The sequence below is a fragment of the Scaptodrosophila lebanonensis genome, unplaced genomic scaffold (genome assembly GCF_003285725.1).
Source record: "Scaptodrosophila lebanonensis strain 11010-0011.00,11010-0021.00 unplaced genomic scaffold, SlebRS2 tig00000053-arrow-pilon, whole genome shotgun sequence".
Lineage (NCBI taxonomy): Eukaryota > Metazoa > Arthropoda > Insecta > Diptera > Drosophilidae > Scaptodrosophila > Scaptodrosophila lebanonensis.
The window spans coordinates 4626210-4640831 of NW_022060548.1; the positions used below are offsets into that span (position 1 = coordinate 4626210).

The 14622-nt window shown below is 39.4% G+C and overlaps 2 protein-coding genes across 2 annotated transcripts; one reads left to right on the forward strand and one right to left on the reverse strand.

Annotated features, from left to right (window-relative positions):
- Positions 1–2400: 2400 nt before the first annotated feature.
- Positions 2401–14207, forward strand: LOC115623824. The gene is made up of 7 exons (XM_030518368.1): positions 2401–2563; positions 2716–3191; positions 3458–4635; positions 11436–11578; positions 11645–11921; positions 12261–13151; positions 13636–14207. Exons 1-7 carry the CDS (start codon positions 2517–2519, stop codon positions 14089–14091), a joined length of 3468 nt encoding a protein of 1155 aa, XP_030374228.1. The 5' UTR covers positions 2401–2516; the 3' UTR covers positions 14092–14207.
- On the reverse strand, positions 5663–8310 carry LOC115623325 (esterase B1). Its single transcript, XM_030517586.1, has 3 exons — positions 8138–8310; positions 7432–7898; positions 5663–7140 (listed from the first exon to the last, which is right to left on the reverse strand). Exons 1-3 carry the CDS (start codon positions 8182–8184, stop codon positions 5963–5965), a joined length of 1692 nt encoding a protein of 563 aa, XP_030373446.1. The 5' UTR covers positions 8185–8310; the 3' UTR covers positions 5663–5962.
- Positions 14208–14622: the final 415 nt, after the last annotated feature.

Here is a 14622-nt window from a genome sequence, read left to right on the forward strand (position 1 = left end):
GCAAGTTGCAGTTGGACACCTAACATGAGGCGCAGGGTTGCATTTGCCAATAATTTATAAGTTGTTATCGACTTGAAGCAATTAACTAAATATAAAATTTTCCAAAGTTCTTATACGCTTTTATTATGTGACAGGCAAGTTGTTAGTTAATAAATTAACTAATATTTTTGCGAATTACATCGCTTATTGTCTTCTTTTTACGATTGTTGTCAGCAATCTGGCAATATGTGGAGTAGAGCGCAGCCAACTTCATCGACTCCTATGTGGAATTAGGGCGCCAATTTGAAATGTTGATGCCTAATTATTCAAAGCACTTTTAGTTAATAATTTAAGGGATTTAAATTAACATTGCTAAAAATTTAAAAAATGCATGAAAAAATCTAATAAATCGTCTAAAATTATTCAATTTTTTCTATAACTATTCCGAATGTTCCGGTTTTCCAAACCGATTACTTTTCTCCAATTCTAATTAGAGATGATTTTTGATTTGTTATTAACAATACATTTCTCGAACTCTAAACAAAATAAGAAAATTTCATTAACACAAAAGTAAATGAATTGATTTCGATAAAATTGTGCTTACATACAAGTATTTGTATCAGCTGGGAAAACTAGCCCATTAGGAATATTTTTTTTGCAATTTGAAAACAAGTACGAAATTGCATATCTCTAAAAGAAATCTATTACCATTTATTGAATTAATTTATTTTTCGATTAGAAATAAATACAATATTTCGATTATATTCATTTATAGTCTTGAAATGCCCGTCGGCGACTCTCTTGTCAAGTTGATATAAAAATCTTAATTTTATTTATATTCAATTGATACTGAACCAAATGTATGAGATATTTTTGCCAATAAATTAAGTGTATTTAAATGGGGACAATTACAGAATTTTCATCGCATTTGATATAATTGATACAAAAACATTTTTCAAGTGCTCGCCTTTTTTATGAAAGATTACAAAACGTATATAACTTAGACGCAGCAATTAAGACCTTGGATACAGGTGAGAAACGCTCAAATAATTTTGGGATGCACATCAATCACATGGGATATTTTTAGCGAGTAACTAGGGAAATATCTAGCTATTATTATGATGTATACCATTCCTATGTTTATTCAAGACACTTGCTAGTACAACAACTAAATGTATAGTATAGTAATCTTTTTCGTAAATATGGTCTATTAACCCATAAAGATTACGAACTAAAACTATTTGTAACTGCGCCTACTTGTATTTAGGTGAGTGTGGAAATAGAACGAACTCATTTCGTACGCTCGAACTCGTTTTGTTTGAGTGACTACTATGCTACAAGTATTGCTAGTATTATTATTATTTAAATGGAAAGATAATAAATGTATTTACAAATGTACCGGTTTTTTTCAATTGCATGTCAATGATAATTGCCTTTCCTACGCAGCAGCTCTATTGGTATGAGTGCATGCTTAAATACAATATAATATATGTTGAACTGGGGCGCCATTGTTATACACTAAGAGAAAAACAAAACGATAATTTACAGTATTCCGGTCATTTAATATATTTAAATATGTGTCGCAATAAAGTTTTGTTTTAAAACTAGTGCGAGAAAAAAAGCAAAAAGGAGACAAAACTTTGAGTATAATTCCTAGAAGGGCTTTCAGCGGTTGAGTGGCATAAATACAAAGCGGGTGGATTTCATTAAAAATATACACTTTATACATTGAATAGGAAATATAATGCTATACAATATCATAAAGTTATTAAGGGTGGTTGGTTTTAATGAGTCAAGATGGATTGCACTTTTGTTACTGAAATAAGCTTTAGAAACTAAGTAAAAATGGAAGAAAAAAGTTGTAATTATTTCCAGTTATGTTTTTTTTTAAATATACTATTTCTCTCTTCTATTTTGGACATTGTGATTGGACCAATAATTGCCCAGATTTTCGCAGTTACGCTGCACTTGGTTTTAGAGCAGAAACAGCTGTCGTTTTTTTCTTGTGTAATGCGGTTATGTGTTTCTACAATAAAAGTCCACTTTGCAACCCATTATACTTACAGGTCATTAAAACAAATAATAACACAAACAGCTGTCTTCGAAACAGTAGCGATCACTTTTGTGCCCCATGGTGCACAGGTCTTATCACTTTTATTTTGTGAGAGCTCAATGCCGTCGCCGCCATATGTTTTCCCGATGTAGAGCTATTCATTCGCTACAACTACGAACCGACGACATCGTCATCTAGCAGAAAAAAACAACAACAACAACAACAACAGCAACATAATCAATTGTTGTGAGTCTCAGTAATGTACGAGTACTTGATAAGCTCATTTCGTGCGTGATTAAAAGTTGCCGACTGAGGCTGTTTGGGGAGATTGTACTCCATAAGTGTGCCCCCATAGAAAGAACTTTCAGTTGCAGGCCGACAACGTCGCACGGCGGAAGTGTTTCTTTCGTTTCAATCTCGGAGGTCTCTACTTTCCCTCCTCCCCTCCCATTCCAATCCACTCGATCCCAATCCCATCAGGAACATGGACGTACAAGTGGGTGTTGGGGATCTGTTGAAACTGGGTGCAAAGTGAGTGAAAACATAAACCTCGAAATAGCTGGCATAATTGTTCATTTACCCACGTACTTGTATAGTATCTGATAAGATATACTTGTAGCACATATCAGTCGTTAAATGCTATCAGTACGCTGATTAACAAACTGTCGATAAACCCATTGCAGACTTATTGCCCATAAAGTAATACAGTACCGTTTGGGGACCAAGCACACCACAGAGTTGGCCACCAAGTATGGCAGAGTGAAGGGTCTACAACGCAAGACAATCTACGATGGAGAACTGTATTTTGCCTTCGAGGGCATACCGTTTGCCAAGCCCCCACTGGGTGAGCTACGATTTCGCGCCCCACAACCAGTGGAGCCCTGGCAGGGAGTGAGGGACTGCACATTTCCGCGCGGCAAGCCCCTGCAAAAACACTTTGTACTCAAAGTGATGGAGGGATCCGAGGACTGCCTGTATTTAAATGTGTATGCTAAGAAGCTGAAGGAAGGCTCCTCAACGACTCCATTGCCAGTCATTGTGTGGATTTATGGCGGAGGTTTTCAAATAGGCGAGGCCACCCGAGATTTTTACAGTCCGGACTATTTTATGAAGCACGACGTTGTGCTTGTCACGTTCAATTATAGACTTGGCGTCTTGGGTGAGTAATTATTGCTGTCGAGAACTTCTCCAACCTATATGCATAATTTTTGAAAGCACCGTTCTCAAGGAAAGAAAGAAAGTCACTAGTTACTTGACCAGTTTCAAATGAAAACTGTCAATAGTTTATCAATGCGGCTAGTTTAAAACTAGTTTTTCCAATGTTTCAATTAAATCACAACAAATACGTGAGAGGGTCATTAAATGTTTAATTGAATTCATTCAGAAGCCAAGCGATTGACTTACAATTTGTTTATTCACTTACAGGTTTTCTTAGCCTGAAGGATCGTGACTTGGATGTGCCCGGCAATGCTGGCTTGAAGGATCAGGTGCAGGCTCTACGCTGGATACACGAAAACATAGCCGAATTCAATGGCGATCCCAACAACATCACTCTGATGGGGGAAAGCGCAGGTGCCGCCTCCACAGAGGTGATGATGACCACCGAGCAGACACGCGGACTCTTCCACAAGGCGATCATGCAATCGGGATCGTCGCTGTGTTCCTGGGCCAATGAACCTGATCGCAGTTGGCCCTATCGCCTGGCCTGTCGACTCGGCTATGCGGGTAGCGAGAATGAGAAGGAGGTCTTTCGATTTCTGCTCAAGGCCTCGCCCAATGATATTACCTCTCAATGCAATAATGTTCTAACAAAGGAGGAGGTCCGCGACTATCTAATGTTTCCTTTTGGACCAGTTGTGGAACCCTATGTTAGCGAACATTGCGTCATACCCAAGCCCCAGAGCGAGCAATTGGCCACGGCCTGGGGCAACGAGCTGCCTCTCATCATTGGAGGCACCTCCTTTGAAGGTCTCTTCTCCTATCAGTCCACCATGCATGATGCCGAGCACATGCTCAGCTCCTTTGAGGCCATCTTGCCGCGTAGCGTGCGTGAGCAGAGCACCCCGGCTGAAATTCGGGAGCTGGTGCGCCAATTGAAGATCTTCTACTTTGAGGATGCCACGCGGGGCAGTATGGAGTTTAACGAATGCCTCCAAGTGCTATCTATAAAGCATTTCTGGCACGACATGCATCGCACACTATTGGCCCGCCTACCTAACTCCAAGTTCCCCACCTACCTGTATCGATTCGACTTTGATTCTCCACACTTCAACCATTATCGCATTCTCTTATGTGGACGGCATCAACGAGGCGTCTCGCACGCCGACGACATCTCCTATATGTTTTACCATATTTTGTCCAGCAAAATAGATAAGACGTCACCCGAATATCGTACTATAGAGCGACTAATTGCCATGTGGACATCGTTCGCCGCCCACGGTAACCCCAACTGTGAGGCAATAGCCCCAACTAGCTGGAACGCCCTGGAGGCGGATGGTCCTCGTCGCTGCCTGAACATTAGCGAGCGGGTTGAGTTCATCACCCTGCCCGAAACAAAACAGTTTGAATTATGGGATAGTTTCTACACAAAGCAAGATCCACAGTGACGAATATTTATATATATATATATAAGTAGTATGTACATATTTGATGGGCGTGTTTGTTGGGATGCAATCATTGTTTTTGTTGTTGTTGTTCCGATTAGTTTAAACAGGTTTTTTGTTAATAACTTTATAGTAATAAAGGCATATGCAAGTCTCATGTAGTGTTGCCTCCGTAAAGTGACATTAAATAACATTTTAGTACGTGTTTATAGTATATACACATATATATGTATATAAGTCAAGTATTTCAATGATAAGTACCAGTAGGTGAGCATTATGGGGTCACTTAATGTCATTAAATGATAATGAAGTGATGTGTACGAGCAAAAAATGTGCGCTTCGAGACTTAAAAAGTGTTTAGACACACACGCTGTTTAACCAATCATTAGACTTATTAATCTATAGTACGTCTATTGCGATATAATTGAAATATACACGGGCGTAAATAAATTAACGATTTGGTCTGACACATCACAATATTTGAATAAATAGACGCATAGGAATTAAGGCATTAATAAGAGATCACATATAAATTGATTTGAGTCTGATATATCAATAAAGGGATCTCTATGTATTAGTCGTTTCAAATTTAACAAAATAAAGAGTTTTATTCCATAGTCGTTCCTTACATTCCTTAAATATATTTCTGGGATTTCATGTTTTTGAGTTTTGAGAGACATGGCAGAAACAGAAATGGGAGATCGATAAGTAAGTATAATTATAGAGATAAACTGAAACTTTATATTCGACATCTATGAGTAGCAAATTCTGCTTATATTTATCGTAGAATTAGGAAGTTAATATGGGGTTAAATAATTCAATATTGATAATTGATGGATAATTCACAGTTGATATCCATACGAGTATATACAGATTCAAGAAAAGTATCGGAAATATAACAAACAGAAATTAATTTAAAGATTAAAGAAAACTAGAATTATAGGGTACTACATATGAGCAACACATTTAGTTTAAATCTATAAACTTTAATTAATTAATTTAAATCTATAAGTTTTAACATATATTATAGATTTGTACAAAAATATCTTTTATTTATGGTAAATGTAATACATTTTTCAAATTTATCTCAAGAAGTTTGGCAGGAAATCCTTAAATGATATAAAATACAAATGGCACAGATATCTATTAATCATATATATCAGATTGTACAGAATATTGGACTTAGACCCTTATATATTAGCTACACATTTGGAATACAAAACTGTAAGTTATATTCGCAGCACTCTCATCACATGGCACAATCTACTCTAGAATGGAAATGCGATAATAACAATTAGACTTATTTACATATTTTATGGATTTTTGTTCAATACAAAGCGTCCTTGGGGTAAAAGCTATCCCAGACGCTCAGCACCTTGCCTTCGGGCAATTCAATCATCTCTAGTTTATCGCTTATATTGAAGCACATATCAGGCTCCTCCTGAACGGATTGCCACAGCGCCGGCGCTGTGACGTCACAGTTAGGATCCCCACTGGCCGCGAAGGCCGTCCACATGCCCACCATCCGCTCTATGGTGCGGTATTCCAGCGACGTCTTATTCAGCTTCGAGGCAATGATATTGTAGAACATGTAGGAGAGATCGTCCGCGTGGGCGACGCCACGCACCTGATCTCCGCAAACCAGACGCCGAAACTGATTGAAATGTGGGGAATCGAAATCGAAGCGATATAGATAAGTGGGGGCGTTCGCTGCGTAGGCCCGACGCGCCAGCACCGTGCGATGCAAATCGTGCCAAATCTGACGATGTGAGTGGATGTTCATCACCTCGAAGAAGTTCATGGATTCCCGTTGCTCGTCTCCGAAATATGCATGTTTCAGGCGTCTCACCAGTGTCTGCACTTCCTCTGGGGTGCTCATTTCCTGGACTTCGCGCGGCAACATATTTTCGAAATTGACCAGCACCCAAGGATCGTTGTGTGTTAGCTGATAGGAGAAGAGTCCCTCAAACGATGTGCCGCCCACAATAATGGGAATGGCATTACCCCACGCATTTGGTAGCATATCTCTGTGCGGTTTCGGCACCACACAATGCGCAGACTCGTACGGCTCCACAACAGGCCCAAAGGCGAAAATAATAAAATTACGCATCTCATCTAGGGTCAATATGTCCTGATCATTAGCGGCAATCTGACGCGCAGAGACTTTGCTAAGGAACTTCAACACATCCGCATCCTTCTCGTCACCCTTGTATCCAATATATTTGGCCAGGCGATAGGCCCAATTGTGATCCGGTGCCTCCACCCAGGCAGACAGCGCACAGCCTGATTGCAGAATGGCTTTGTGGAAGAGTCCTCGAGTGTGTTCGGTGGTCATCATAATGTTGGTGGAGGCTGCGCCAGCGCTTTCACCCATTAGGGTGATATTGTTGGGATCTCCGTTAAAATGCGCTATATTCTGACTGATCCAACGAAGTGCCTGCACTTGATCCTTAAGTCCTGCGTTGCCGGGCACATCGAGAGTGGGATCCTTAAGACTAAGAAAACCTGCAACATAAAGAGAGATGAACAATAAGAATTTCGAAATTTCGATTTACTATTCTAAAACGGATGCGAATTATGCGTGACTCTCTAGAAAATATGTTAGTTATGAGTTCTGTATCTATAGTAGAGATCGGTGCAAGACCGTACATATAGGTATATAGGTAAGCTATAGAAACGTGTATTAGAGATGGGTCTGTGAGGGAATGCAAAATGTGCGCGTCTACTACAAAAGCTATAGCCGACATGATATTTAGTGAGTCTGGTTATTACATTTTATATATACACACGACTTACCCAGCGCTCCCAGTCTGTAATTGATGGAAACGAAGACCACATTTTGCTTCATAAAGTAGTCCGGGCTGTAGAAATCTCTAGAAGCCTCGCCTTTCTGAAAGCCACCGCCGTAGATCCAAACGATGACCGGCAGTGGTTTCTCCGACTCCATCGTTTTTACATACACATTTAAATGCAAGCAATTTTCCGATCCCTCCACAATGCCAAGGATCATGTTCCTCTGTAGCGGCTTTGCCCGATATGTGGTGCAGTCCTTAACGCCCTGCCACGGCTCCGGCGGCTGTGGTGCACGAAAGCGCAGCTCACCCACTGGGGGCTTGGCATAGGGTATGCCCTCGAACGCATAGTACGGCTCCTCATCGTAGATCGTCTTGCGCTGCAGACCCCGCACTTGTCCGAACTTGGTGTCCACAATGATTGTCTTGCTGGTCGCCAGACGGTATTGTTGCAGCTTGTGGCCGACGAGTCTGGCGAGGGCGACGAAAACAATAATACGCGTATCAACAAATGTCAAATCTCAACGCCTTCTGATACGGATGGAATAAGAGAGAGCGAGAGATAACCTCGCCGTTCAAAGTGCAATGTCTAGTTGTTTGATTTGGACTCGCACTTGAATTGAAAACGATGTAAACATGTACATACATACATATGTACATATGTATGTACACACAATATTTGTACATACATCTGTATATTGTTTACTTACTTGGCGCCCATTTGCAATAATTTCGGCAGCCCAACTTGCACTTCCATGTCTCTGTTCCTGCTTAATTTTTTTTGGGAAAATTTAGAAGAAAATAATTTATAGAAATAGTGTGAAAATTGCTAAAGTTCTGTGTTTGCTCTAATTTCGTTGGTCGTCTCTTGCGACCTATTCTAGGGCTCAACCAAAAAACGAGTGCACAAATTTATTTAGCGGATTGATTAATAAACTCGACGCGCGCTATCTTGCATTCCTTTTTACACTCGCACTCACACACACTCGCACACATGTGAAGGCCTCGCAGAGTTGCCAATTTGGACATTTTCCCACCAATTGTAGGCCTTTTCAAGTTCCGATTGTCAATAAAATTATAAATATGTTACTGGCGGGACTTATAGCGTGCTTTTACTGGAATAGTTCCCAAATATATATACTGGTATTGATAATACTTCAAGTCGGACTCATTAGCGTTGCTGTTCTGTAGTATTTGTTGATATCGCCATTAAAATTTATAATAATTTGTTTTCTGAAAAAGAGCTTGTAATTCAATAAATGAAGCATGTTACAGGCCAAACTTGCACAAGAGCGATCAGATCAAATCGCTCATCATGTAGCTGTTATTTAAATAACTGCGTAACATGTTTATAAAAGTCCCTTAAGAGAAGTCGAAACCTAACAGAACAGACTTCTAATGAAATGGAAATGTATGTGTGTGTAGATAATTTTAATGAAAAATAATAATCAACATTATTATTTTCAGCATTATTATATTTTAAGGCCATTTCTGTCTGTTACCAATTTCTGATCTAGCTTTTTCTGATCCTCAAGAACTGGCAGCACTGGTCGTTTGCTCTTAGCTCTCTCTGGTTTGTTTTGCTTACACTGTTCTTCGCCGTACAGCTCAGCAAATTATGTCACAGCGTCACAAAAATACAGCAGCTGCTGTTAATGTTAACTTAACAGAAACAGAGAGCGAGAGAGAAAGAGAAAACTGTTGGTTAAAAGACCAAGCGCAATCGGCTTTATAAGGTCTGTTCCCTATCTTGGTAATTGTAACAATTTTGTAAATTCAATTTATTTGTATCGCGATCTTCACAAAAACTTAATTAAGCCCGCTTGACTTTTAAAATTGTTCAGTAAAAAACGTAGCTTAGTAAATAAGTTTCACCGACAAATTTTTCCTCCACCAATTCCGATATGCGAAATTTCTTTATATTTATGTACATTTTTAATCGGCTCTTTGCTCGAATGGGAACGGGTTTTTAACTTTTTCACATTAAAAACTACCAATTGGTGCATTTTTCCTGAACGCACCCACACCATAATTTTCCATTTATCATGATCATATATACATACATACATATATACATACTTGCATGTATATTAAATATGGGAGTGTGCATGCCTCCCATACACAAATAAAAGTTTGTACAGAAATAAGTTATGTCATCCTGTTACAAGAACTGTTGCTATAAATAGCCTTTGGCACAGGTACACACTTCAACATATGCATATGTATGTATTTACTCGTATATATGTATGTATGAACATATTTACATACATATGTTCTAGTTTTCTAAATTATGTTTCTACTCTAGCCGTTATTGTAACAGTACTTTTATTTGTAAGCAGCATGACACCAGATTTTTCTAAGTCTTTCAGCTGGCTATAAAGCGAACTAGGGCTGGCGTATAGCACATACGGAGCACTCTTTGCATTAGCCACCGATTTGGAATTTATGTTTATGAATAGCTGTTGACCGATGCGGAAAGGTGTGGTTTACTTGTGCATTTGCTAAAATGGTAAGTCCGCTATATTAATCTATTACAAATTAATAATTTTTCATATTCAAAATACTCGAAATATCGAATCAACATTCTGCAACAAGAGGAGAGTGATAACAATAAACCATTTAAATTTTTTGCTCGGACACGTCCAAACAGCATATTATGGTAGATTTTTTAGATTGTAATATATAGAATTGGCGCTCGAACTTTAAGTACGTTTGGAAAACGGGATACTTTTAGTTCTTGAGTTCAGTGATGCAATCAAAAAATATGAAATTGTCATCACCGGTTGATTTTGAAAGTATGTATTAAGCCTTTTTGTTTTAGATAAAATGACACTATTGCGGATATATGTACATACATATAATCAGCGTACCAGGAAGGCATTTGGCATTGAAACCGAAACCGTTGATTTAAACAAGTGGAGAAGCTATAGTTGGGTGTCCCGACATTGAATTACTCTGTACATGTGTGTAGAATATTTAAAAAAATTAAAAAAAAAACTTTAAAAAAAATAGTTGATTGGTTTTACCTTCTTTGGTATTTGAACTCACGTAAAGGGTGTAATTTCACATTTACATAGAAATTGTGTCAATGCTGAGCCAAAGCAGCAACAACAACAACAGCTGTGGGCAGCGTTTGGGCAAATATCATATTTATGGTTATAACTTCTTGTTAAATCGCCCTATAATGATGAAACTTAGTATACGGACACATAATCACTAACTAGATGTAATTACTAGATGTAATTACCAAACGGCGCTTCCGAAAATCCTACATAGTGGGGGATGGGCGGAGGTGTTAATATCAAAAAAATAAAACAAACTCACATAAGGCATATTTTTGCAAAATTTTGTGTCTAGCTCTTATAGTCTCTTAGATCCAGGTGTTCATACGGACGGACTAGATCGACACGTCTTGTCGTGCTGATCAAGAATATACATACATATATACTTTGAGGGATCTGCCACGCCTCCTTCTGTCTGTTAAATTTTTCAGCTCCCGCAAAACCTTATACATACATGTACAATATGTACATACACAATATATACATATGTTCATGTACAGAGTATAAAAAGTGCTCAGTCCGCTTCAATACTTTATGAATAGGTAGCAATACAAGCTGGCGACTATAGAAAGAATATTGCAAGAGCTGATGTATCTAGAATCGTTGTAATAAATGCCTTAATTGTAACTACAAGGCGAATTTTATCAGTTTATTAATTTCGTGTTACTGCAGCCCTGGGCGCAAAATAGAAAAAACGCAGAGCGTCATGATCCAAACACATAACCTGCAAGCTTGCATGGATGTATGTGCGTGTGTGTGTGTTTGCGAAGCAAAAGATAATAAGCAACAACAAGAACCACAACAAGTTCACGAAACGCAGCTGCTTGCGGTTTGTGTGTAAATAAATGAGCACTCAAAAGCAAAATCAGCTGTCTTCGTTTACCTCGCGCTCTTTCGCTTTGTGCTCGCGCCACAATCAAGTTGCCTTTGCTTTGCTGTAGTTTAGCTGTTCAAGATAAAAAATAAAACAACAACAATAAACAATAAAAACAAGCGCCATAAATGTTGTACTACAGCCACAGCTTTAGATAAAAGTGCAAAAGTGTCGAATTCATTGCTCATTACACGTTTAAACGTCAGCATGGAGAGGTTAGTGACGAATTGTGAATAGATCAGCATAAATTGAATAACAGTGTTGAATTTTCGACTTTACAGCGACGGAGCGCCCATTGAGGCTAAAACAAGCAGCGGCCCCATTATTGGCAAAGGTTGTAAGGCCGTCTATGGCGATGAGTACGTCAGCTTTGAGCGCATACCCTACGCTGAGCCGCCAATCGGGGAGCTGCGTTTCAAGGCCCCGCAGCCGGTCAAGCCGTGGACAGAGCCCCTGGATTGTCGTTACAAAGGCGAGAAGCCGCTGCAATACAACCATTTCACCCAACAATTGGAGGGCAGAGAGGATTGCCTCTATCTGAATGTGTATGCGAAGAAGGTAAGCTTTAGTCATCGTATTTTCAGATTATCGCTAAATGTGTCATATGCATGTACTTATATACTTGTACATATGTACATATGTATGTATGTATGTATTTGTGTGTGAAAATGATAAGCCTATCGTGTCAGCACACATCCAATTTGAGTGATAAAGGGATCTTTCGGTTTACCAAATTGGAATGCAAATTGTAGTATGTGTATACCAAAAACAAGAGAGTCGAGCACACTCTTTCTTTAAAATAATTGCCATAAACATTTATGATGCATCTGCAAATATGTATATATGTACATATGTATGTACCTTAACAAACCGACTAATAAATGCTCTTATTTGCAGCTTAATTCTTCACATCCACTGCCACTGATTGTCTTCTTTTTCGGTGGCGGCTTTGAGAAAGGAGATCCCACCACGGAACTGCACAGTCCCGATTATTTTATGATGCGTGATGTGGTGGTGGCCACTGTGTCCTATCGAGTCGGCGCCCTGGGCTTTCTCAGCCTCAAAGATGCCAAAGTGGGTGTGCCAGGCAATGCTGGCCTAAAGGATCAGTTTCTGGCGCTCCAATGGCTTAAACTGAATGCCTCAAATTTTAATGCCGATCCTTCCAATATCACTGTGTTCGGTGAGAGCGCAGGCGCTGCATCCGTACACTACCTAATGCTGAATCCACGTGCCGAGGGCCTCTTTCACAAGGCTATTCTTCAATCGGGCAATGTTTTGTGCTCGTGGGCGCTTTGTCCTTTGACGAATCTGCCGCAGCGCTTAGCCATTGCCTTGGGCATGGACGAAGTTGAGGCTGCCACCGATGCCAAACTTTTGGAATTTCTACAGAGAGTGCCGGGTGAGCAGCTGGTTAAGCCCTACCTGCTGAGTGCATCGGAGAATCTGGACGACTGCCTCTTCCAGTTTGGTCCCATGGTGGAACCGTACGCTTGTGAGCATTCAGTTCTGCTACAGCCTCCCAGCGAGCTACTGGCCAATGCGTGGGGCAACAAAATACCTGTCCTGATGAGCGGCACCTCATTCGAGGGCCTCCTAATGTATGCTCGTGTCCACTTGGCACCCTATTTGATAACCACACTCAAGGAGGAACCGGAGCATATGTTGCCGTTAGACCTGAAGCGTAACCTGCCATTGGACGTAGCACGTCGTCTTGGCCTGCTTTTGCAGCGGACGCACTTTGGCGAGAAGCCCATCGGCATGGACAGTGTGCTATCCTATTGCGAGGTGAGCGGAATTCTCAGTTTCTGGGGCACAATATATATTACGCGAAATGTAGAACTCTCTAGGATATATTTCTCCAACCATAATCATCATCATATACATTATCTGTTTGTTGGGATTGGGAGAAATTTATGTAATAGCTAGTTTGTTTGGGATAGTTTTTTGATCTGATACTACAAAAAAGCACAAACTTTCCCCACAATTATTCACCTATAAAACATGTTTAATTTAAACATGTTCATGAAATTATTGTAAAATTATTAATTATTGTGAAATTCGTGTGCAAATTATCTGGCTTTCTGACCACAGCTCAAGTCCACTGAACAAAATTAACATACGATTTATTGAACATAAAAATCTTTAAAGATTGTTCATAGCCAGAAGAGTTATGCAGACTATAATCTATTGAGAAATGAAGATGCTTTAATAGCTAGCTTAAGATATTTCAATTATTTCTAATTAATATATTTATTTTTGTTCTGTGCAGTATGCTAGCTACAAAGTCTTCTGGCATCCGATCATACGCGGTCTAAACAAACGCTTAGCCGTCTCTCAGGCGCCCACCTATCTCTATCGTTTCGACTTCGATTCGCCCACCTTCAATCACCAGCGATTGAAATACTGCGGCGATAAATTGCGCGGAGTTGCCCACGTTGATGATCATTCCTATCTGTGGTATGGCGCCTTCTCTTGGAAACTGGATCGTCATACTCCAGAGTTCCTGACAATTACGCGCATGATCGACATTGTAACAACCTTTGCTGCCACTTCGAATCCGAACTGTCCCAGCGTGGCATCGGAGCTTTCGAGGAGCTTGAAGTGGGCGCCTTTGCGGAAGGATGCGCCAACTATTGAGTGTCTGAATATCTCTGACCATATCAAGCTAATGGATTTGCCGGAGCAACAGAAATTGCTTGTTTGGGACAGCATTTATAAAAAGTAGCTGCAAAAAAAGGCTTGTTTTAAACTTGACATACATAACTGTATAACTATACATTTTAATAGTGTCCAAATTTTCCATGTATTAAAATTTAATCGTTGAGTATTGTGTAAAGATAAGATAATATAGTTGTGTTCGTACAAGTCCACAAATCATAGAAACAAATCAGCAGAGCTATCAAATTTATCAATCACAGCAAAAGAACAAATATATGTAAATACATATTTCCGTGAAGATTGTATTTTTTAAAATCCGGAAGCAAAAGTAGTTTAGTAATATTTGCTTCCATATTTTCACGAAATATGTAACTTGGCTTATCGTGAATTCAATTTATCGTTACACTATACATAATTATTTACTTTTATCTCAAATTTCATCCAAATCGTCAGTAGTTTTCTCTTCTTATTACAGACGGATATACTTACTATATAGTAAATGGAAATCGATTGATGCATTCGCAAGTCTATTGATTAAAAACAATGACTGTAAATCGCCCGATAAAGTAGAGTTTTGGTTGGGCAAATCGTACAAGTA

Excerpts from the sequence above, each read along its gene's own strand:
- LOC115623325 (XM_030517586.1), bottom strand. The coding sequence starts at position 8,184 with ATGGAAGTGCAAGTTGGGCTGCCGAAATTATTGCAAATGGGCGCCAA. Across the intron at positions 7,899-8,137 it reads TTATTGCAAATGGGCGCCAA|ACTCGTCGGCCACAAGCTGC; the intron begins GTAAGTAAACAA and ends CGCCCTCGCCAG. Across the intron at positions 7,141-7,431 it reads TTACAGACTGGGAGCGCTGG|GTTTTCTTAGTCTTAAGGAT; the intron begins GTAAGTCGTGTG and ends TTTATGTTGCAG.
- LOC115623824 (XM_030518368.1), top strand. The coding sequence starts at position 2,517 with ATGGACGTACAAGTGGGTGTTGGGGATCTGTTGAAACTGGGTGCAAA. Across the intron at positions 3,192-3,457 it reads TTATAGACTTGGCGTCTTGG|GTTTTCTTAGCCTGAAGGAT; the intron begins GTGAGTAATTAT and ends ATTCACTTACAG. Across the intron at positions 4,636-11,435 it reads ACACAAAGCAAGATCCACAG|CTGTTCAAGATAAAAAATAA; the intron begins TGACGAATATTT and ends GCTGTAGTTTAG.